This window comes from Rhea pennata, chromosome 13 (genome assembly GCF_028389875.1).
Source record: "Rhea pennata isolate bPtePen1 chromosome 13, bPtePen1.pri, whole genome shotgun sequence".
In the NCBI taxonomy this organism is placed as follows: Eukaryota; Metazoa; Chordata; class Aves; order Rheiformes; family Rheidae; genus Rhea; species Rhea pennata.
This window is the reverse complement of record NC_084675.1, coordinates 3,715,700-3,737,982: the sequence shown is the minus strand read 5'-3', so window position 1 is coordinate 3,737,982 and position 22,283 is coordinate 3,715,700. Positions and strand designations below refer to the sequence as shown.

General features: G+C 39.9%; 1 protein-coding gene across 2 annotated transcripts in view; it reads left to right on the top strand.

The window, feature by feature from the left end:
- Positions 1 to 22,283, top strand: part of NUP93 (nucleoporin 93) — an 84,719-nt gene that overhangs the window by 5,105 nt on the left and 57,331 nt on the right. For both annotated transcript variants that reach the window (XM_062586578.1, XM_062586579.1), the window contains exons 2-3: positions 1,755 to 1,968; positions 2,545 to 2,662. In XM_062586578.1, coding sequence (XP_062442562.1) covers positions 1,790 to 1,968; positions 2,545 to 2,662 — 297 coding nt within the window. In that variant the 5' untranslated portion in view covers positions 1,755 to 1,789. The remainder of the gene's footprint in view (positions 1 to 1,754; positions 1,969 to 2,544; positions 2,663 to 22,283) is intronic.

The window sequence follows — 22,283 nt, the reverse complement described above, 5'->3', positions numbered from 1 at the left end:
AATAAATGAAACGAATCACTTATCATTAGTCATGTTATCCTGAAAGCGTGCTTGAAGTGTTCTGATTGCTCCAATTTTTCATGGTAGTGGGACTCCTTTAAAAACAAGATAGAAGATAATTGATCAGTTCCTGCAACATTGTTTTGATGCTGAAGCTCCATTTGTGGGACAGTTTTTTGTGTGTGTATGCTACCTAGGCTGATGCACATATAGAAAGGACATCCACAACCTAATGAGTTTTTTTGTTTGTTTTGTTTTGTTTTTTGTTTTTTTACTAACCTGGCTTACTTTGGTTGGTTTTATTTATGCTATATTGCTATATTTCTGTTAGTTTCATGTGGGTACACTGTGCCTTGGGAACAAGGCTGAAAAACTTGAGGGAAAAACAGTTGTAACTTGTCCTTCCTCTTGTGACAGAGCAGCCTTGCAAACTTGGTCTCCTGTTCTCTGCTAGGAGCAAGTCAATTAATTACCGCTTGCAAGATTTTATTGTTGTTTTTATTAGTTTTGTGGGAAAGTTAAGTTGATCTGGTCCTTTGCCATGTGAATCCCATTGTGTTAGAAGGGAAACAAGCCCCGTTTTAGCTGCCGTCTGCCTTGGAAGCAGCTATTCTGACCTTTTGATTCTTGTTAAACGCTTTGGGATTCGGAAACTTACAGCAACTGCAGTGGTTAGTAGTCTGCAAACTTTGTAATAGCCTTTCTTTTCCTTTTGATCTTGAATATTCATTGATACTTCTGTGAAGAAGAGAAAGCTTCAAACCTGTGGCTTGCTTTCCACTAACCTGAGCTGACAAGAGCAGGAGTCAATGCTTTCAAGTTTGAGGACTTTAAATTAAGCAGATTGTGAGACTTGGCTTTACCGAGGTGCCAGGTGCTTGTAGGACTTCACTGATCTGGCAGCACATCTGATGGGTTTGGTGCCCAGCAGTCTCAGGTTGAGCTTTTGGTTCTTGTTTTCCATTAACATGGACACCGTTGAAACTACCTGACCCCAAACATGCCTGGTTTTGTCCCCCCCTCCCCCCCCCCCAAAAAAAAGGCGGGGGGGGGGGGAAATCTGTTACAGCCTTTATGTTCTGCTGTGTAGTTTCTTTGAGTTACGTGTTCTTTCAATTGATACATGCAAGCAATTCTTGCCAGCACTAATAAGGCTTTCTGCGTGCATTGAAGGGAGACCTACATTTTTTTCATTGGAATAGTATGTATGTATTTCTTCTGAACATTGGAGTTAATGACACATGGATTTACACCTTTTCCTAGATTGTTAGTTATGTCTGTGTATACGCTCATCTCTTTTGCTGTTAATTTAGCCTCGTGTTCAAGTTACATGTGTTTCAGCCTTTAAAGTTATATATATCCTCCATGTGTGTGTATAATATACATTAAAAATGTATTTATACACAAGTAGTTTAAGTCTATGAATTAACATCAAATCCTTCACATGGAGTTTTCAGCTTTCTATTCACTCCCCTTTGTATCAAGACAATATATGAACTGTCATGTGGCATCTGTATCCCTCTTTTAACATGACCGTAGATCTGCCTTGAGAACTTAGTCCTGCAAGGCAAATCTGTCTGCAACCACCTACAAGCATTTGCTTGATGTGTAGTGCTTATAGAGGATGAGGGAGGAGAATAGGATCCCATTCTAGAGAAGCAGCTATTGCTGGTCTCTTCGTAAGTCTATAGGTACAGAAACTGCTTATAGGTAGCTGAGCAAGAATTTTCTCAAGGTTTTCTTTTTCTTTCAAGGTTTCTGCGCATCTTGTATAAAACCTGTAACAGAAATGGACACTGAAGGCTTTGGAGAGCTTCTCCAGCAGGCGGAACAGCTTGCAGCTGAGACAGAAGGTATCTCTGAGCTCCCTCATGTAGAACGTAATCTCCAGGAGATTCAGCAGGCTGGGGAGCGCCTACGTTCTGGCACTCTGACCCGCACATCTCAGGAGACTGCAGATGTTAAGGCGTAAGTACTATTGAAGTTGAGCACCTGCACTGGAAACTGAACACTGGGTAGAAGTTGTTTGCAGCGTTGGTTTTTAATGTCTGGGGACGTTAGAAACCAAACCTCCTTGCTAGGAGGAAATGCCCAGGAGAAAGAGAATGGCTGCAGAGCTGGTTTTTCCCCACCTTTCTGTTACCTTTTTTTTTTTTATTCCCCAGAAGTAACTGACAGGTTCATCTGAGGAGCTACTGTTCCTGCTCTCTGGAAATGAAGTCAAAAGATACAGTATCTTTTTCTGGACGCTGCTGAAGATATTTAGCAACATGCTGTAGAAATTTTCTATTTGGAAGGACTTGGCAGATGTGAATACTGCAGTGGTACAGCAGAAAGAGTCCAGCAGGGCTGAGGCTGTTAGATGTGCACGTAGAGCCATTCAAGTTTGCTTTTTATGCAGTTTCTGTAACACAGCTGGAAATAACCTCTGTCCATGGCTAGCTGCTAATTTAAGTATAGGTGATGATTTTGGGTTTAGAGTTCTTAACAGCAACCTTGTCTGTTCAGTACTGATTTTATACTTGTACAATTTCTTCCTTGTAGGTCTGTTCTTCTTGGGTCCAGAGGTCTTGATATATCCCATATCTCTCAGCGACTAGAGAGTCTTAGTGCAGCCACTACATTTGAGCCTCTTGAACCTGTGAAGGATACAGACATCCAGGTAAGGGTGTATTTGGATCTATGAATTAATTACATTGTCTTAGTACCTACCATTCCTGTGTTGTGGTTTAAGCTCCATTAAGGCCATTGTGGAAATAATCTTGCTCTGTGCTTAATTCTCTGGCTAGAAAAAGTACAGCGGAAAGATGTTTCATTCAACAATGACAGACACTTGAGTTAATTGTTAGAGGCAACAGTAAGTTGCAAGACCCTCAGGAGTATTTAAGTTCTAGCTCATGCTGATGTTATGAGGAGCTAGGTGCTTACCACCTACGTGGAGCTGTCTGCTTTGCAAGACTAAATTTCACTGGGATGCCTCTTCCCATAGTTTCAAGGCCTCTTTTGTGTCTGTTTGGAAGAACACATGAGAATTTTGAGCTGTTGGAGTAGGGAGCGTTTAAGTCAATGTGCATGATGCAGAATAAAGGAGGTGGGTAGAGCTTCTTTCACACTATATTGCAGATGTAATAACCTTATCATGTTGGTAGACTTCTTACCATGTTTGCTATATTATACCAGTGTGACTTAATCTAATAAATTTTCCTGCAGATCACCTCTTGAACACCCTCTGGTGTCTTAGAGATTAACATGACTCATCTATTTTCACTCCACAATAGTTGCCTGTCTTTGTAGAATATCTCTCAGCATACTGTTCTCCTGTTCGCGCGCTCTCTCTCTCTTTTTTTTTTTTTTTTTTTTGTTTCCCCCCCCCCCCCAAGAGGAAATCCACATTACTCAGCTAACAACTAGCTATGGGACTGATGTTGTGGGTTGCTTTGAAGAAGATAGTCTTAATTATTGGTTAATCAGTTTGAGGCTTCTGTTACCTCTCTTTACTGATGGCTAAATTAGGATGTTGAAAAGGGTTTTAAGCTCTTACTTTTCGCAGCCTAAGTATACCTTTAAACTACCTCCCTTTAGAAGAGAATTCCCGTGGTGGGGAGGGAGGAATGGGAAGAGTTACTTTGTTTTGCCTACTGTATGTTTCATTTGAGCAACTTGTGCTGCGCGCTTTGGGTAGACAGGCCCTTCGTCTAGTCTTGTAGCGTTAAGACTCCTGTTCTCTATCCTGGGTAGATTGACTTAACTCCCCATACCCTAAGGACAACAGCCGTTCCAGAAGTGCTAGTGTGTGCTCTGGGTCTTACGGCCAGGAGATGTTGCCTTGCTATGCAAGCAGTGACTCCTCTGCATCTTCAGTCCTGTTGCCCTCAGAAAGGAGGGAGTGTGTGTGTGTGTGTAGGAGAACTGGATAACTTGTAGGATTTAACATGTTTGTTGAAGATGGGATTTTTCTGTTGTGACTTTGCTCTTCTTCACCTTCTGGCAATTCCTAGCACTGTTTTGGTTGCCTTCCCTCACGATCCCCAGATGATTTTACACATTTTTCAGCAAAAATTAGCACACGCTGGAGACTTTCTGTTGTGTGTGATTGTAGGGGAGAGCTTTAAAATGGCGGGCATTATTCACTCTCTTCTCTCATTTTATTCCTTTGTTACAATTTCTAGTATTATTGTATCTCTTATTAGTGATGTTAAGCTTGATACATATCTTCCTTGACCCCATTCTATTTTTTTTTTTTTTCAGGAACTCTTCCTCCTTTTTTAAGTTTACTACTGCTATTAATCCTTCTTCGATTTCTGGTGCTTTTTTGTCCTTCAGGAGAAATTTTATAGTAGATTCTCAAGCCCAAATGTGGTGCTTGTGACTCTTTGGTTTGAGTTGTGTAGACATACAGGTAAACACCAGTGCTTCTTGATAGGACTGTGTAATATATATGTATATATTTTTTTCTGGTTACTTGACCAAAATGTGAGGCTTTCTTTCTTATTTGTATCAGATCTTGAGGCCTGATCATTGTAAAGGCATTTGATACTGTTGATCAAGTTTTTTCATCTTCATAAAATATTGACATCAGTCAAAAATGTAAATGTTTTTCATTTAAATGCATTTATTTCTTTAAAAGTGAAACTTTAAGTTTGAAATTGTGTGCTTGTATTATGGACTAAGCTTACTATAATCTGTTAAAATGATTTAAAAGAAAACAAGCATTTTTGTCTTGATGAAGCCTTCTCAAATCAAATTTTAATGAGTTAAATGCTGCTGTAAAAAGTGTACAGGATCAAAGAATTTTTACCTTTGAGATCAGCATAAGCTTTATAAATGCCAGTGTTACATGTTGTATGAAATTACCGTGAGTATTTATTTCATCCTTTTTAATGTAAAGAATGCTATTTCCATTTTTCTAAATGTCAGCCAATTCATTTTCTCTGTCACTTCAATTCATTCTCGTTTCAGTTTAGGTAGCAGATGCAGAGACAGTTTTCTTGATATTACCTTGTTTAACCCACTTTAAGAAACTGGCGTTAAAATACATTTTTCCTGCTTTTATCTTATAATTTCTGAATTAAAAGAAAAAAACAGATGGGCGTTGAGCTTTCTTAACTGTAAAAGCTAGAAGGATGTAGAACCAGATCTTTCAAAGTATTTTGCCACCTGAAAATGATGATAAATACCTCAAGAGATTTTTCAGTCATGCTTATACATTTTTGATGCCTGAAACCCGTTGATTTCAACTCCAGGTGGTTTGTGTGGGAACTGAGTACCTAACTGCACTGGCTTTCTTGAAAATTCCTTTAGAATTGGCCCACTTGCATCTGCAGGTGCCAAAATGCCTGTTTTTAGCTGTCATTTTCAATCTGTCTCTTCACTACTAAAGTTAGTTATTTCTTTTGGGGATAAGACAGTTTGAAATGCAAACATTTTAAAATACAAACTGGATCTTTTCTTTAAAGAAGGCAGTTTAATTGATTAATCATTTTAAAATGGTCTAATTGAATTTTAATTTCCATCCTAGTGGAGTTTGACACCGAGCACATGTATGTATGTGTAAATGTAATCCAGTAAATTTCTCATTCATTGTTTTCTAGCTTAAAAATTAAGGCTGTCTGTGTGTGCATATATATGTATATGCTCGTTACTTTTTTAAGCATGATACAACTGTACCTACCATCACACTATGTAAGCTTCATGATTAGCATAGTATTAATTGCAAATTAACCTGTTTAAATGGCCATATCAGCCAATGAGGTTCAGCCCTTCCCGCAGGAAAACAGCTTAAAAAGTACAAATGAAAAACAGGCTTGAAATCAGTAATTTAAAGTTCCCTGTTTGCTGTTTGGAATCATGATTAACACTGGTGATTTAATTGGTGATCACTTTGATTTAAATCAAACTACTCATGTCTGAGGCCTATATACATGTGCTTTGAATCTTAATTTTTTTTTCTTTCAGGACATGTGCAGCAAGTGTTCACAGTGAATTAGGTAAAACTAATCTGCAGTGGGAAGCATGACACTCCATTTTATGTGATTTTCCTCCCCCTCTCCCCCCCCCCCACCAGGCTTATGAGTAACAGGCAGGAGTTCTAAATGTTTTGTCCCTGTTTAACTGGTGGTTAACAGGTGTGAGTGTTTTCGTGCTGTTTTGCAGGACATCATCCTCTGCTTTGTCTGAGGACATTTGCAGTCACATCTCAAGCCGTCTGGCTGATGTCTGCAACAGTCTGTTGTCTGAAAATCCTTGCTTAGATGCATGCAGAGTCATCCATACTCTATATGTTCTGGTACACAAGCGGCAACAACAGGATCTTGTCCTTGTAAAGGGATTTTTATTAAGGTTTTGGCACTAGCTGTGTAAGAGCACCTTAGTGTTATACAACCCTGATTGTCCTTCAATTAGCTCTATTAACTGAGCAGGTCTGAATTTGTGTAATGCTTTAGAGAAAATGCGCTATGAAAGCTTCCTACAATAATTCTTTTCCTTATACCTTTTCTTTTGATGAATATGTTCATTTGTTTTCTTTTGCCCTAGTGAATTGGTTTCCCAAAGCTCCGTCAGTTTCACAGTTTATTTTGGTCAGATTTAGACATCTTGTCCTGCTGTGTCCTGGAGGGCTATGTGCAGAGTGATTTAAGGAAGGAATCTGGCTCATCATTTTGTACGACTCTGCTATTCCTCTGCTGTTACTCAGTATTTACACAGTCGTAGAGGTTACTCTTAACATTAATAGTCTTTAATTGTGTGGATGGAGAAGAGCGATTCTGTTCTGCATCAAACCTGCAGCCAGCATTTTCCGACATTACTGCTGCTTTTTTTTTTTTTTAACCAACGAAACCTTTCCCCCCCCCCAATTAATGGGAATTGGTTCACGTTTTATTATCAGTCTTGAAGACTCAGCAGTCCTTTCCTGGTCCTGTTTTACTTTGTCTTTTTATGATGCTCAACTTTTATATTCAGAAGCCTCTATAGCTTGCAACACATTTGGTTAGCTTTAAATCCTGTCTGAACCTTGTTCATATTACTAGTAGTAGCATTTCTGTTGTTCCTGCAGGTGTGGTGATCTTCAAGCTTCAGTCTGTCCAATTAGTGTTATCAGCTCATAAATATTTTACGGCATTATTTCATTAAGAAGCTGAAATGCTTTTTGGGCAAGCACTTAAATCTGCCCCTTTGCAAACTCTTTCTCCTTGCACAGCTGCAGTGGGACTCTGCTTTGGTACAACCTATGCATGCCACCTTGCAGGAGTAGGTAGTGTCCTCAGAGGGCGTTTGCATGAGAGGTGCAAACCTGATGCTTAGGCTTTGCTGACTGTTGCACTTATGTGAGGGTCACAAATACGGTTAAATATTTATTGTGTAAATTTTAGGTTTCTGCTGAATTTTAAAAGCTATCAAAGCTGATAGAGCATGAAAATACTCCTTGGACTTCCTGCCATGTGTTCCCACATCACTCCTTTGCATTCATGATTATTGCCAAAAAAGAAGCAATCAGCTGTGATTTCCCTGACAGTTTGCTTGAGCTTCTCCGGCTCTGTTGCCTAAATTATTTACTTATTGTTTCCATCTCTTCTTATGTTGCAGTCTATTCTAGCAGCCTCTATATGGGCAACATAGAGAGATTTGCTAGGATCTAATCTTTCAAACAATGGCAGTCAGCATTGCAGAGAGAGAATTCTGAGAAAATACTCCATCTACAAGATGCGGGATAAATGCAAGAAAAGTCAAAGACAGGAGCATCCTAGGGCATGAGGCCCCAGAGCACTGATGTGAGGCATTCAGACAATGTAAGAGAATCCAGGAATTCACCTTAATAGAAGCTCACCTTGTGTTAACAAGTGAGTGGGACTTTTTGTACAGAACCTCTTTTAAACTATACTCTATTAGTGCTGACTAAAAAATGCACCAGATTGCAGCTCAATTAATTATCTGAATTATTTATCAGTTGTAGATTGCTTGTACATAAAAGGGGTGAGTCCAGGAAATATCTCCCACTAGAGCAGTAGGCTGGGAAGAGTATGAAAAAGATTTTAGGCTTGCTACTAAATTATAGGAATTTGTATTTCTTCCCCTCTCATTTCAGAGACTGTTCTTAAATTGTATGCAACACAGCAAGCATTTCTTATAACCAATCCAGTTTCTAACAATTTCAGCATAAAGAATGAGTTTTTACATTGTCAATGAACCCTATTTTGGCAAAATCTTTTCGAAGTTGAATATGATGTATGATGCTGTATTTAGCGCACATATGCACTTTTTTCCATTTTTCATTTCTTCCTCGTTTTTTAAAACATTGATCACACAGAACAATGTCTGCAAAGCTGGGCGGGGTATGTGTGAAAATATACTAAGATTGTGTTCAGAAATGGAATTTTTTTTCTCTGTTTGAAAGAGGCACGCTGCGATGTCCTCTTCTAATGAACACTCATTGCAGCAGTCCTCTCTCGGGTCCCAGTAATGGCAGCGAAAGGAGAAATGGTTACAAATATTGGAAAAGGTTGTGCAGTTGTGATAGGTAAACTAGGACCTATTATGTTGCCCTTGTTCAGTTTTTGTGTGGGTTTCATAGAGAGGTTCAGTGCTGCTGTAGTAAACCTGTTTGGCGTACCTGCTGGAAGTTAGCTGCAGCATCAAGGATCAGCCTTTATACCTACGAAGAGATTTTGATTCTAGTATGCATCAAGCTCCGTGTGTTTTGTTTTAACTTGTAGTGGTAGTTTGATACTAGATCTAGCCCCTGCGTGCTTGTTTTGAAATGTCTCAAGGTCAAAGTCAAAGTGATAATTTAAAGGAATGGTTGTGTTCAAACTTTTAACTCTTGGTCCAGCCCTCTGCAAATCTTCTCAAGGCTCCTAGAAATGGAGGTGAGCTCTCCTTGCATGCATCATTTTATCTACTTAGAAAATCTTAGATGAAGTCCTGCTTCCAATATGCTGAATGAGAATTTTATTTACCTTCAGTGGAATTAAAATGTCTTAATTTCTATGACAATTTCCTCTTGTGCTTCTGGTCTAGGCAAAGCTACAGTTAAAGGTTGCATACTGGGGTTTATTTTGTTTTCAGTTTCTGGGCAGGGATGTTAAGAGTATTGACTAAATAGTTCTTTAAAGGTCCAGATACAGAAATAAGAGCTTTTATCTAAATGAGGGCAGAAGATTAGACTCAAATTTGTTTAAGTGGCAACTGAGCCACATTGAAATTAAATATCTGGGATATTTTCAGGTTTTTCAGAATGCTATAGGCAGGATTTGGATGAAAGGCAAGTTTGACTTTCATTTCAGTGTTACAATTCTTAGGCAGAAATTCCTCCCAAGATGCCTGTCCCAGCGCTGTATGTTTTGTGTGTGACTCTCACAATTTAAAAGTGCTTCTCCTGACTTCAGGTACTGAGAGGGTGCATCATTCAACCAGTGTGAGCTTTTGTTGTTAGTATTATTATTTGTGACATACTTTGTGGTATATACTGAATAATAACAAAGCCTGTGGTAATGTACTAGAGTGTAACTAAAATCAGAGTTTATAAATGGAAATGCTGACACAACCTTAAAGGGGCAACCTCAAGTGCTGTTCACCATCCATTATTTGCATTAGCTTAGCCTGAAAATGCATTTTTCCTTTTGCAGATTTTGTCCTTTCCCATTTGCCAAACATTGATTTCTCCCCACCAAGTCCTTCAGTTCTAATGGAGCTTGAAATTAAGGTGGCTTTATTTTTCTGTCGCTTCCTTGTTCACCCTAATCGATGATGCCAGCACAGCTGTGGAGACCTTTTAACCATTGCAGAGCCAGCACAGTGAACACAAATGGGTAACCTTCTACTTTGTTTTTTTAAAGTTGGTTTGTTGGCTATTTTCTTTGCGTTGCTGTAGTCCCGATGAAAAATTATTTAAAGTTGTATTTGTGGAATTTTACAAAAGTTGTAGAAATCTTGTGCTCTAAAAATATCCTCGTTAGGAAGGCTCTCAGAAGTGGTACCTTTTTCCTCCTCCCATTAGAACTGCAGGCTAGAATTGAACCCTGCTATCTTCTTTGCTTAGGTTGTCTCTTGTCTTTGTTCAGGGTTTGACCCCTAACGTATATATTTATGCCTATAAACCAAGAAGAATATAGATACCCTGGCAACTAAATGTAGCCAGCGGCAGCTTTAACTCAATTCAATAAAAATGTGGAATGAACCTGTTCCTGGCATGCAGCGAATGGAGTACTGGGTTAAGGGTGTGGGCCTTAAAAATATAAATCACCTAAAAGAAGGGAGAAATGAGCCTGTTGGAGATGAGATGAGGAAGTTTTTGTAATGCATAACAAGTTTATGTAAACTTGTATAGGATGACCCCAGTCTGTTTGGGGCCTTTTGCAGATTTGCAAGGCTTTTGCAGCCGTGGCTGGTGTTGGTACGTGAGTCAGTATCATTCTATTAAAAAAAATAACATTGGGAGTGTGTTGGGCTGGGTTTTTTTTGCTTGGTCATTTGCTGCCTCACCTCCGTAAAGTTTGCATATAAGCAGCAGTTTCCTCTAGTTGTCATCAGTGATTTAGTTGCATGAATCAGTGGTCCAGTTTTAAGCTACTCTGACCTTGTTACCTCGAAAAAAGACCATGGCATCTTTAATGTAGAATGTTCTGTAACATTTCATCAGTAGGTCACACTACACTCATCTTGTCCATGTATCATATTGAATTATTTCTAATTTTCTTGCATGGTCGCAAGCTAATTTTGAGTAATTGTCTAGTGATGTTGTGGTTCATCATATTCCTGGATCATGGGTTCCTAAATGTCGGGGGTTAGAAACGAAGAGAAGAGGGACATGGTCTGCTTCCCCTTTTCTTTCTCTATCGGGAGAGTGAGAGCCTTGAAGGGATGTCTCTAAACCTTATGCAAGGTCATGAGATGGAAAAATCAAGAACTGTTGTTCTAGTGGATATGCTTATCGATCTATCTGAATTCTGCACTGTCCTGGCACACTTTGTGTTGCCTGTCTGCTTGATCCGGATCTGTTCTTTGCATCTTAAATAGGTATGACTGTAGGATGCTTAAACAACCTGGAAACATCTGTATGGGGTAAACATCTTGACTCAAAATCTGGTTTTATTTTTATAATACTTGACTCTTCCCTATGAAAATTGCTCCCAGTCAAGCTTGCATGGAGGGGCAAAGATCCCTTTTGGTATGAAAGGCAGTTTGGGGATCACGTCTCCTACCTTTGAGATGCAGCCTCTCCTGTAGCAAGGTGAGGACCTCTACTCCTCACTAGCACTGCAGGACCATTAAAAATGCCACATGTAGCTGGAACTCTAGAGCAAACCTGGGCCAGTGAAGTGTGATTATTGGAATTAAAATTTTGCCGAGACCCTACATAGACTATTGCAAAAAGTACTGTGGGATCATTAATGATTTTCAGGATCCTTGTTGCATCCTATCAGGAGGGCAACTCAGTGCCTCTTAATGTCATGCCATCTCAATAATTTAGTGCTCACCGAGGTCTTGTATTGACTGTGGACTTAGACAGTCTGTGCTTGGCATCTGCAAATGAACTACTGGAATTAGTGTTAACATGGTACTGCAGAAATTCAGTAGAGCTGTTTAATCTCTGTGATTATGCAACTTGAATCCTGGCGAGAAGAAACAATGCTGAGATACAAATTCTTGCAACCTGGCAATTTGACGCCTCCATGTATCATGTGATAGAGCAATTACTTGGGCTAAAGAGATGGCTTTATTTATTTATTTGAGGATCGAATGTAGCTTTTGCAGAGCACTACTCCATTTTGCTTTGTGAAATATTGATATTCCCATCAATTCTGAAACCATTACAGAGAAGGCTTTACAGGAGAGGATTTGGGGATTTCCAGTACCTTGATTATAGCTCTGATATAACGGGTCTGCAGGGCTGTGCTGGAATTTGAGAGTGCAATTGATCATAAACAGAAGTGAACCCAATTCATCTATTATGTTTAAGGGGGAAAAGGGGAGGGGGGATTAACGTGTGAGTGAATTAGGTTTCTAAAATATTAAGAGCATGTTGGACAGTAGCAAAACAAAAGTCAGTTCGGAGGTATTTTTCTTGTTGCATATTTTTGTGTGTGTGTTTTTCTTTATTTCTAAGGCAGTCCTGTTCTTTCCTGACTGCTCCCTGGTGTGGCATTCTTGCACCTCTGTGGAAAATAAAAACAGATTTTTGGCTTTGTTCGTAGCCAAACGTAGGTTTTGGCACTGGGACTTCTCAAAAGGTGGCAGAAGCTTTCAGCCCCAGTATTGCATTTAGGACAGCTGAAATGCGTCTGTGAGTTAATGGATTTAAGCTATAGTTCCAGAGGTTTGGAACTGAAAACTGAACGCTTACCTATTTAAGTCAGGTACAGCTCTTCAGTCCTTCTGAAAAGGACCCTTGAAGAAAATTTCCAGACTGCTGTGGAAAAGAAAAAGAGTTCTGACCACCTGCAAACTTTTTTGAAGCAAGACAGAGCAACTTGGAGCTGACCTGTAGAAGAATGGTGGGTTTGCTCCCTTTTCTCCTGCACTATGTTTCTTTTTAAGTTAGTATCTTTGTTTCCTCAGCATTGTCTGAAGTCCATTTCTCAGCTAATGCCTTATGGTGCTACAAGCTATACAAAGCAAATCGTTTTTTTGGGGGGAAAGCCTGTAACGTAGCAGGCCAGACCGCCTCACTGAACTCCTGTGGTCACAAACAGTATTAAAACCCTGGACGTTTTCTTTCCAACAAGGCTGTTCATCTGATCTGGAAAAAACAGTGGCTGCTGCAGCTTCCCCCCTGCTTTAGCCTCCCTGATTTACTCGGCCTCTCAGAAGCAATACTCTGCTGATGAATTCTACTGCGCTTTATTATTACTAAGCCATTTGTGTAATTCAGCAGTCTGGGAAAGGCCACAGGTATGTTGTTGCACGTGCCCTTTTCTCTACTGCGTAGTAAGTAATCAATTTGAATCCACATCCACAATCTTAATCCTAGGTGTTATCAACCTTTGATTTTAATAAGGTCTTTAATTCCAAAGTGTGTAAACTGTTTACCAGTGCCTGAATTTCAAAGTGGTGATGTGTCTGAGCTTTCCCCCCTGCCAAACAGCGGCCTGAAAATATGGCAACTTGCAGTTGAAATGTTTGGCTTGTGTGTATGGAGGTTTTCTAACTTTTCTTTTTGAAGTCAAACTGAATTCTTGTTCTTGCCAAGATCTGCTTCTGAAGGAATGTTGCAGCCTTTTTGAGGCGCAACTAAGGGCACATGCGTGTGGTTCACTCATTCAGATTTCTGGCACCAGTTCTATTCTCACTGCCTCCTTTCTTTCTTTTCTTTTTCTTTTCTTTTTTTTTATGTTTTTTATTTCTTATCTTCTTCCATTCCTCTTTTTCCTCTCTGTTCCAGCTGGAGCTATTGCTTTTGCTTTCCTTCTCTGGATTCATTTCTTTCTTGTTCTCCGTTCATTACTCAACTTTTTTGACAAATTTTGGTTGTGAGAGGGTTGTTTGCTTATATTGAGCTAAATCATTAGAATCTTGCTTGAAGTTTCCTCAGGTGTGAAATGTCTCTTGTGTTGGTTTTCTGCAGAAATGGAAATGGCCTAAAGAAATATAGGGAAGGGAGGCAAGTTGGAAGTTATCTATGCCATGCGTGTGTTTTTTTTTTAATCTCAGGAAGCATGCACTGTGCCTGCACCAAAAAGGATCCGCTTATGCGGCATTTTGAGCCATAGCTAACGTTTCTTTTTAACTTAATTGGAACAACATGCTTAATTGTTGCCCAGTAAAAATGTCCCAGGAAGCTTGGAGAGACCTACAGTTTTAAAATAACTTACGGAGAATAAATTAGCGTCTTGTCAGCCTTTGTGACTTCAGTGCAAGTTTGTAGTGTCCTTTTAAAGCAGTGACTTCTGGAAGTGAGTCGTTATGTGAGCTATTCAGTGTTCCTTGCGGGGTGGAGGTGGGAAAGGAGAGAGGATTTCTAACCTGGTTGTTTTGTGGGAGCAAGGGGAAAGCTTGACAGTGTGAGCTGGGTGCCATTTAAAGGCTTGTGAATGACGAGAGGCTGAAGTGTGGTAAACAAATGTGTTTAGTTGCAGTTTTTTAGTAGCTCTATTGAAGATTTGTGAATAGTTCAATTGGCTGTGCTAGACTTGAATCGGAGCAGAGATGTGGGATTAGCTGAATCTGCATTTGCAGATTGGGCTCTGATCTAGGGACATGCTTATTCTGTTGCCTTTGTGAGCTGATGATGACCACCAGCACCAGATAATTCACAGGAGAAACACTGACAAAGATGTTTGGAGGAATATCTGCTTGCTTTATTAGGCTTCATCCTGTTCTCTAGTGGTTAGAGATTGGTTTAAGCCCTGAAGCATGAGGTGTAATATCCATTCCACAATTTCATCATTAAACAAAGCTCTAGATATTGTCAATATCCGTATTCATATTAAGTGAGTTTTTTAATCCCATTACATTTTTGGCCTTGCCATCTTCCTGTGGTAGTAAGTTCAACAATTCAATTACAGATTGTGTTAAAATTTATTTCCTTTTATTGGTTTGGAGCTTGGCATTGTGTAAATTTAAGCAGACGTTGTCTCCTTTTTGTTCAGAGCTGTATGAACTCAATGTCTGGATTTGCCCTTTCTAGAGCACTTATTTCAGACTTCTAATGCATTTGTCCTTATTTGGTTCCTTTCTAATGCTGTTCATCTCCGAACTATTCCAATCTCATGTCCTATACGGGGGATATACCTACTTTTTCTAATTCCCCAAATCTGTATACGCTCTGCAGCTTTTTCTTTTAAGATTGACCATCCATCTTACATGGTATTCTTGATAAAGCTACATCACTGTTTGGTTTCTTTGAGAATAAAGTTCAGTGTAGCCAAACCTGGTATGAAAGGTAGAAGCAGCGAGCTGTGAAGGATTTGATTCTAATCTTATCTAAGTGGGAGTGTACAGGTGGGAATATCATACAGTATCATGACAAATCCTCATCACTAAATGCATTTGCAAGCCAATATAATTCTTCAGGCCAGATTCTAATGTATGCAAAAAGAATCAGAGGAGAAATTTCTGAAAAGGAGTGGGGGAGGGATCGGAGAAAAAGAACATTGCAAGTAGATGAGTGGGAACCTACATGTTATCTCCGGATCCTCTCAGCAGTAATTGATTTTTGCCTGCTATGGTTACCGTATAGTAACTATGATGAAACATTCATTATTTCTTTTCTCTTCTGCCTCAAGGCTTGTAAGAGAAAATGGCATGTTTGAATCCTTTTGCTCTGTCTGTTAAGTAGGTGCAAAAAGCTAAAGGCTCCAATGAATGTGAAGTCAGCATTAATTCAGAAGTAGAAAGACCCCCTGTTCCCTTGACTAAGAACAAGTAACACCATCCTGAGGTGCTAGTGGAAGCTGGTTGCGAAGACAGCCTCACAGGAATCACGCACCCAGGTATCACGCTCTTGCTTTTCGTAGAGCTAGCCCTGCTATATTACTGTTAACAGTCTTTTGTCTAGTTGATTTTAATTTGTCCAAAGTTAAAGATGGCGTATCCAGAAAAATTGCAGTGTATTTCTAATGATGAAAAGCTTGACTGCTCAACAGATACTATGAATCAATATTGCTTCTCTCATTTTTGTTTTGCTATGTGACTTGAGGTTAATGTTCAGCTTCATATTTGCTGGTAGGGTGAAGTACGTGATAGTACCTGTATATAATTAGTAAATGTGCTATGCTAAATGTTTTGTTGTTTCTCTGTGGTTTCATACCCTTGGAAGATACCTCATTCTTTGTCTTTTCTAATGCCCTGTGGTTTTCTTCCCCTGTCTTCTGGGGAATAATGTTGTCTTCTCAATGCTTTTAGTTTTTAATAACCTTGTGCTTTAGTGAAGTATGAAAATAGCGCTCAAAATGGATGCCTCTTCTGGCTTGCCATTGCTGGACCTGGGGAGAGCTGATGTAAGAAGGGGTTATCATCAATCAATTGGATAAAGTTCTTGACTAAGGATTGATTCTGTGACTTTTCTACTCAGTTGTGCTCCTCTTAAGGGAAGTCACAATAGCAGAATCATAAGCTCCTTTCCCTCTTTCCTCTAGGTTACTGTGTTTGCTTGCTTTTTTTTCCTTGTGTTGCCTGAGCCTTATGCATTTCGTTTCAGAAGCTTTGGAGGAATCTGTCCAGCATGTGAGGAGTTTGATGCTGTGTCGTTTGAAAGCTGTCAGGAGAAGACTAGGAACTTCTAGGTCTTCTCTCTTGCCTCTTTGTTTGTGGCAGGTCCACCAAGTCAGTGGGCTAGTGCAAGGTGAGAAAAGAGTCGAGGACTTGCTTTCAAGTTGGCTGGCTCTTGCTTCCAGGTAGAGACTTGGGGTTTGAGAAGGAAATACATGTAGGTCCATCTATCCCCACAAATGGCAGAAACAGCGTGTCTTTTGCAATGAATCAGCAGGAGAAACCTGAATCTTAACTTTGACTGAAAAAATATCCCTGCAATAAATTTCTGAAGCTAAGGCTTGTGGAAAAAAGTGTGTCCTTTTGCAGCAGACTTGCAGAACAGATCTCTTTTCAGCAGTAAAACCAGCTTCAGTCTGTCTTAAAGGGCAGGATTTAGTTCTTTGTCTCAGTAGATCGGTCTTCCCTTGGATATAGATCTGCTCTACTTATCTCTCAGGACTTTTTTCCTTAAACTCCTTAAACTCATTGCCTCTTAAGAAGAGTCCATAACACTTTCTGTTCCTGAGGCATGGTATCAATTCCCAGCCAATATATTATGCATTAGTTATACATCCTGGCAACAAAAAGTCCCTTGAAACCACTTATTCTAAGGGGAAGGTAAGAAGCAGAATACAAAGGCTCGTGCTGTTGCAGAGACACAGATCAACAGAACGTGTTGCGTGTTGAACTGTCTCTTTGGATCTGTGGGTCTAGAGGAGGTTCATCTTGCCATCCCAAAGAACCTCTAAATCCCTTTGTCTTATGCAGACCTCTGGGGTTGTTGCTTTGGGTTTTAGCACCTCTTAACATTGCCTATCCAGAGGAAATAGTATTCTTTGCTACTGTGGTGTGCTAGCCCAGCGTTTTATCTTGTTTCAGGCATTCTAGCTGGTAATTGCTATCTCATGACAAGGAAGGTGATGTAAGCTGTTTTTCCTGTTTCTCCAAAGCCTGTATCCTTTGCATTCATAAGCCATGTGGAAGACGTTCTCTGCCTGCTGCTGGGACATGTGTATCTCCATTTGTAGGAGCGAGTACTTAAGTGGTTTCTTGAAATGGAATTTTCCTGTGATATTTTATGAACCTTACCTTTGAAACTTTGAAATTAGAGAGAGTCCTATGCTGAAGCAGGAGAACAGGTGCCATTTATAATGGAAATGGGTTTTTGCTGGGGCTATTTTCTATGCTGATTAACTGACTTCAAGCAAGTTACAGGCAAAGGATTATTTTTGTAATGTATCTGGTGCAAAAGTTGTGATCTAGGTGTATATGGCACTGAAGAGAGTAGATAGAGTAGCTGTGCCTTCCTATTAGTTAGGCCTCTTTCACTGGTGTCAAAGGCAATTGCTTGCTTGATTTCATCCTTTTCTGACTAAAGTTCCAAAATGATAAATTGAAAACTATCATGGCCAGTATCCCATACCTATCTCTCTTATATAAAATGCATGCAGTAGACAGTGAAATTGAATCAGTCACGTGTGACTAAAGAAAGGGGCTTTTGGAGTTTTTCCGCTACTTTTCAGCAAGTATTGCTACTTATTTTTGTAAGCTGAATATGTAGTTAATACACTTCCTTGAGAAGCTGAGGAGCTTTATTAAAGGTGCATTCTTGAAGCCATTTGTTCTTGGGCAGGAAAGGTAGGATCTCAGAGTTGCAACACAACTCTTGGGCTTATGGATCCATTTTATTCTATTTTGTCTTAAAATAACCATTTGCCACAGTTGCAGCACCAGATCTTTGGCCTTGCTTTGTAGCATCAACTAATTAGCTTAAATGAGTTTACAGCTTTCAGAACCAGGCAGGTGTGGCACTGTTACCATCAATAGTGGCAATCTCTTGTCAGATCTTCCTTTCATATTAGTAGTTAAAATTTTATTGCTTGTTACTTCTATAACACAGAAAAATTAAAATAGTTAGGAAACAGAACCCAACTCTTCTTTTGTTTGTCTTTTCTTTTTGCCATTAATCTCTTGGAAGATTTATTTAGGTGCTATTGGAGACATCTGCTGAACACAATCTATTGTTGCTGGTATGACAAGCAAAACTGCAGCTGTCAGATGCTATATCAAGCTTCTGGGGTCAATAATTAAATGAGATTATTACAATAAATTTAGAGTGATCCTTATAAATTTCACTGAATTATCTTTTTCATACAGATTTTGACTTTCTTATGAAGAGAACTTCAGCCATATTGATACAATGGCATTATTGAGCCTAGGATGTAGAAATACAGGAAGATAAAACCTGAAATAGGAGCAGATTCTGCAAGTCCATATTGAATGTAACTGTGTGGAGACTGCAGGACTGGGATATCCAGCAGAGCTGCAATTCAATAGATTGAGTTGTTAGTGTGGAGACAGATGGGTATTGGCAGTGGAAGAGATCTGCATAGTTTCTATGTCCATTTAGAGCAACTTTTGTCTCATTAAATGTTGCACAGTTTAAAGGGGAGGGGGGGCAGGGAGACAAAGGTAACCACTGAAGATAGGAAACTGTTGTCTTGAAAGCTTCTAATAATAACATTAAATAACTGGTACTACCTTCCCCTCCCACCCCCATGTCAGGCTAAAATAATTGGGATTCAATTGCATATGGAAAAGCAAAATGTATTGCTGTGTTTTGAGTCCCTGAGATATATATTTAGATCTAACCAAGTACATGTTCTTCATCTTTTGGAAAGGACTAACGAGAAGTAGTTTATTTTAAAACACATAGTGCATTGTGAGAACAGCTAAAATGGAGCCTAAGCATTTAGCTTCTGAAACCAGAGACTATAAATCCAGCGTAGAAATGAAAGTGTGATGGAGGTACTTTGTTGTGGGGGGAGTTTAGAGCAAGGCCATGATGCAGAGCCAAGGATATAGGATTTCAGCACTTTAGGTTTATGCATTTGTACGTTCCAACTGAAAGCAGCGCGTTCAAAACAAACAAGCAAACGCTTGTCAAATGTGCCCTGGACAGACAGGAAATGGGATGCTCTTTGGGCTCTTTCAGAGGCTCCATGGAGTAGAAGAAAGAAGGGAATATCATTTATAAACTTTGTAAGCAAGCAGCTGAAATATGTTCCAAGAGTGTTTTGGAACAGGAATGCCGGTTTAAATATTTATGCAGTGTTTTATTGCACCGATTCAAATATTGAATAGTGCCTGACCCTTGAATTGTTGGATCCTTGCCTGACTGGCACCCCGTGATGGGTATGTTTACTTAGAAAACAGCCTTCTGTGGCAGCTGTTTTTCAGCACAGGAAATCAGGAAAACTGGATTTTGATCCAATTTTTGTCAGGATTTTAATACTTGACTTTGAGTTCAAGCAGCATTTTCCCATGCATCAGCTTGTTGACCTGAGGAACAAAGGCTCTGTTTACTGTTGGTTCTCGCAGGACTAAGCGTCCATAATGGAAGTTGATACTGATGTTGTCGTCTTACTATTTCCTCAGACCTATTTATTGTTTGTGCACGGATCAGTATTCAACCGCATTTAACTAGTCCCCCACCTTTCCTCCCTCAGATAGCAGACTTTGTGAAAATGAGGCTGTTCATCAGTAGCACGTTGGTCTGGCAGGGTGGAGAGGCACAGCTCTTGGCTGCCCATGTATCATGCTGACAGTCAGGATTGGGAGTTTCTTTCCTCACCTGAAACAAGAAATTGAAACGAGGCTGCAGTCACCCATCCGCTAGCTGCTCTGCTGAAACCATCGTATTGTGAAGATATCTGCAGTGGTTATCAACCAATGTGAACTGGAGAGAGATCTATAGCTTCCCTGAACTGAACTTGTGCTGTCCCAGGCTGCTGTTTCAGTGCTGCCCTCCGCTGAAATAATGGCTGTGCAGAAAACCCTTCACTTAAATTGGCAGCCGATTAGAGTCGTTGGCTAGAGCTTGAGTCAATACAGGTACTGCCTGCTACCAATATAATCATTTTAGGCAGCAGCATTTTGTAGCATGGTGATGCTCACTTGAGATTATTTTGAATGTACCTGACTGTAGAGATAGAGGGAGGGGAAGCAGCAAAACCTAACGATTGGAGCTCTGGATTAGCTTATGGCTGGACGCTTACTAACTGCTGAGCTTGGATTGTATACCCTTGAACTGCTCTGTGGGCTACGAAGACTTGTGTATTGCTGAACACTTCAGCTGCTGGGCTTGCTGTGTTGGGTCCTTTTTCAGAAGTCAACCTCAAGGTCCAAGTGCCCAGACTTCAAAACATCAGCAGAAAGTCTTTCCAAATGGCTAGCCTTGCTACGTTCTTGTTTATAGGTGAAACCCCAGGGACACAGGATAGCTTAAGCAAATAAATGTTTGGGATGTGTGGAAGGATTTCTGAAACAATCATTCTGGTTCCCTGTGTGTATTTGCAGACTCGAGGAAGAGAATGGAGAATTCAGCTGGGTTGTTTACCCAAGCTATCATGCTGGCTTAGCCGTTCCATGATGAAGTTCCATTGCAGCACCGAGCTCGCTAGGCTGTGGAGATAAATGATCAATTTGATTGTCCCCCTGCTTTTTCATTCAGGCTTTACAGCATTGGATCAACAGCTGCCACCATTTCTTCTGGGAAAAATGGGCATACCCTGAACGTTTCTCTGGACACAGGCAGCTGCTCCATGCTCCCATAAACGGTGGGTTTTTCCACTGTGCAGAAACATAGCAATGGCTCAGCGTTGTGACTGCAGCTCAGAACAGGAGGCTGGAGTTAACTAGATTTAAAGGATTTGTTGTGTGGCAGAGCAACACTGCCTGATACTCTCACTTTCCGGAGGATGTCCATGTCTTTTCTCTGAAGAGCTTGCCTTTGGCTTCATTTGATCAGACTGAAATATGTTGAGGGGGACATACAGGAATGAGACTGTGCAGGCAATTAAAGTATATGAATTGAGTTAAATCTCAAATATTAGTATGCTTTGATGCAGTGCTTTTTGCTGCTCTTTTGTGATGTTTTTTGGAGATAGTTAGAGCCAGACTCCTTATCTGCAACTGCTTGGGGCTTTGTTTGAGGTGTCTTTGTTTTGCTGCTCTTACCTGTTGACCTACCTGATTAATTTTGTGTCTGAATTTCTATCTTTTTTATTCCTCTGACTTTTCTACCTTACCACTGTACTGGTACACAATTAAAAAATTATGTATGTGCAATCCAGGAGTAACATTTGAGTCTAGAATTTAAGAAAAATGTTTGGCTATAAAAATAATTTGTATATCAGTTCTTGTTTCAAGACTCTCTGTTTAGAGCCGAGCTTGACGGGGATGAAGCCAGAAGCAGTGCATTGTATTTTTACTGTAATACTAAAGTATTGATTGTTGACTTATTGGTAGGCTTAATGCACAATCATTTCCTTAGTTAGTGTTTGAATGTCCATTAAAATGTTGACTTGGTGCCAGGATGTTGAAATCCTGCATTTTATATTATAATTTGGCTATCCAAAAGTACTAATGTGGTTTGGATTTTTTTTTTTTTAAGCAAGTCTCGAGTTTCCTTGGTTTTGGTGTTTAACCTTTACATACTAAAATGAATTTCTGAAGCAGGAGATGGTGAAAATCAGCTATTGCAAAGAAAGGGGCAAGAATCCTGGTGTTCTAAGGTTTGTGCCTCTGAAATACCTTGTCTTGTATCTTTGAGCTGTCTAGTACTTGCAGAGCTGTTGCTGGACATTCGGGGATGCAGAGTAATATTGTTGCCTCTTTTAGTTTAAAAGTAGTCATTGATTTTTATGGAAGGTAGTTGTTTGTATTGGTTCACAAGTGTGCTGCAAGTGAGTAGCATTGCCTGCAAAAATATATTTGACATCTTCCTGTAATTCTTCTGAGGAGGAGGGCCCTATCTCAAAATCTGTCTTCCCTACCTTTGCTTGCTTCCCGGGGATGCTTCCCTGTATTATTTAATAGTACGTGCTCTACGTGGTCCCATCTGCTCAAGTCCCAGGGCCGTGCTGATTAGACAGGCTTTCTAGCTTGTGGAAGAGCCTGCATCAGGTTTAAAGTGTGTTATCTAAGGCCCAGTGCTGCTGCTCTTGTACATGAACCATCTGTGCAACGCAGCTCTCCTGACCGCATAATCCCAAGCGGTATTTTTTTTTTTTATATTGGTAAGGTAGGGTGGG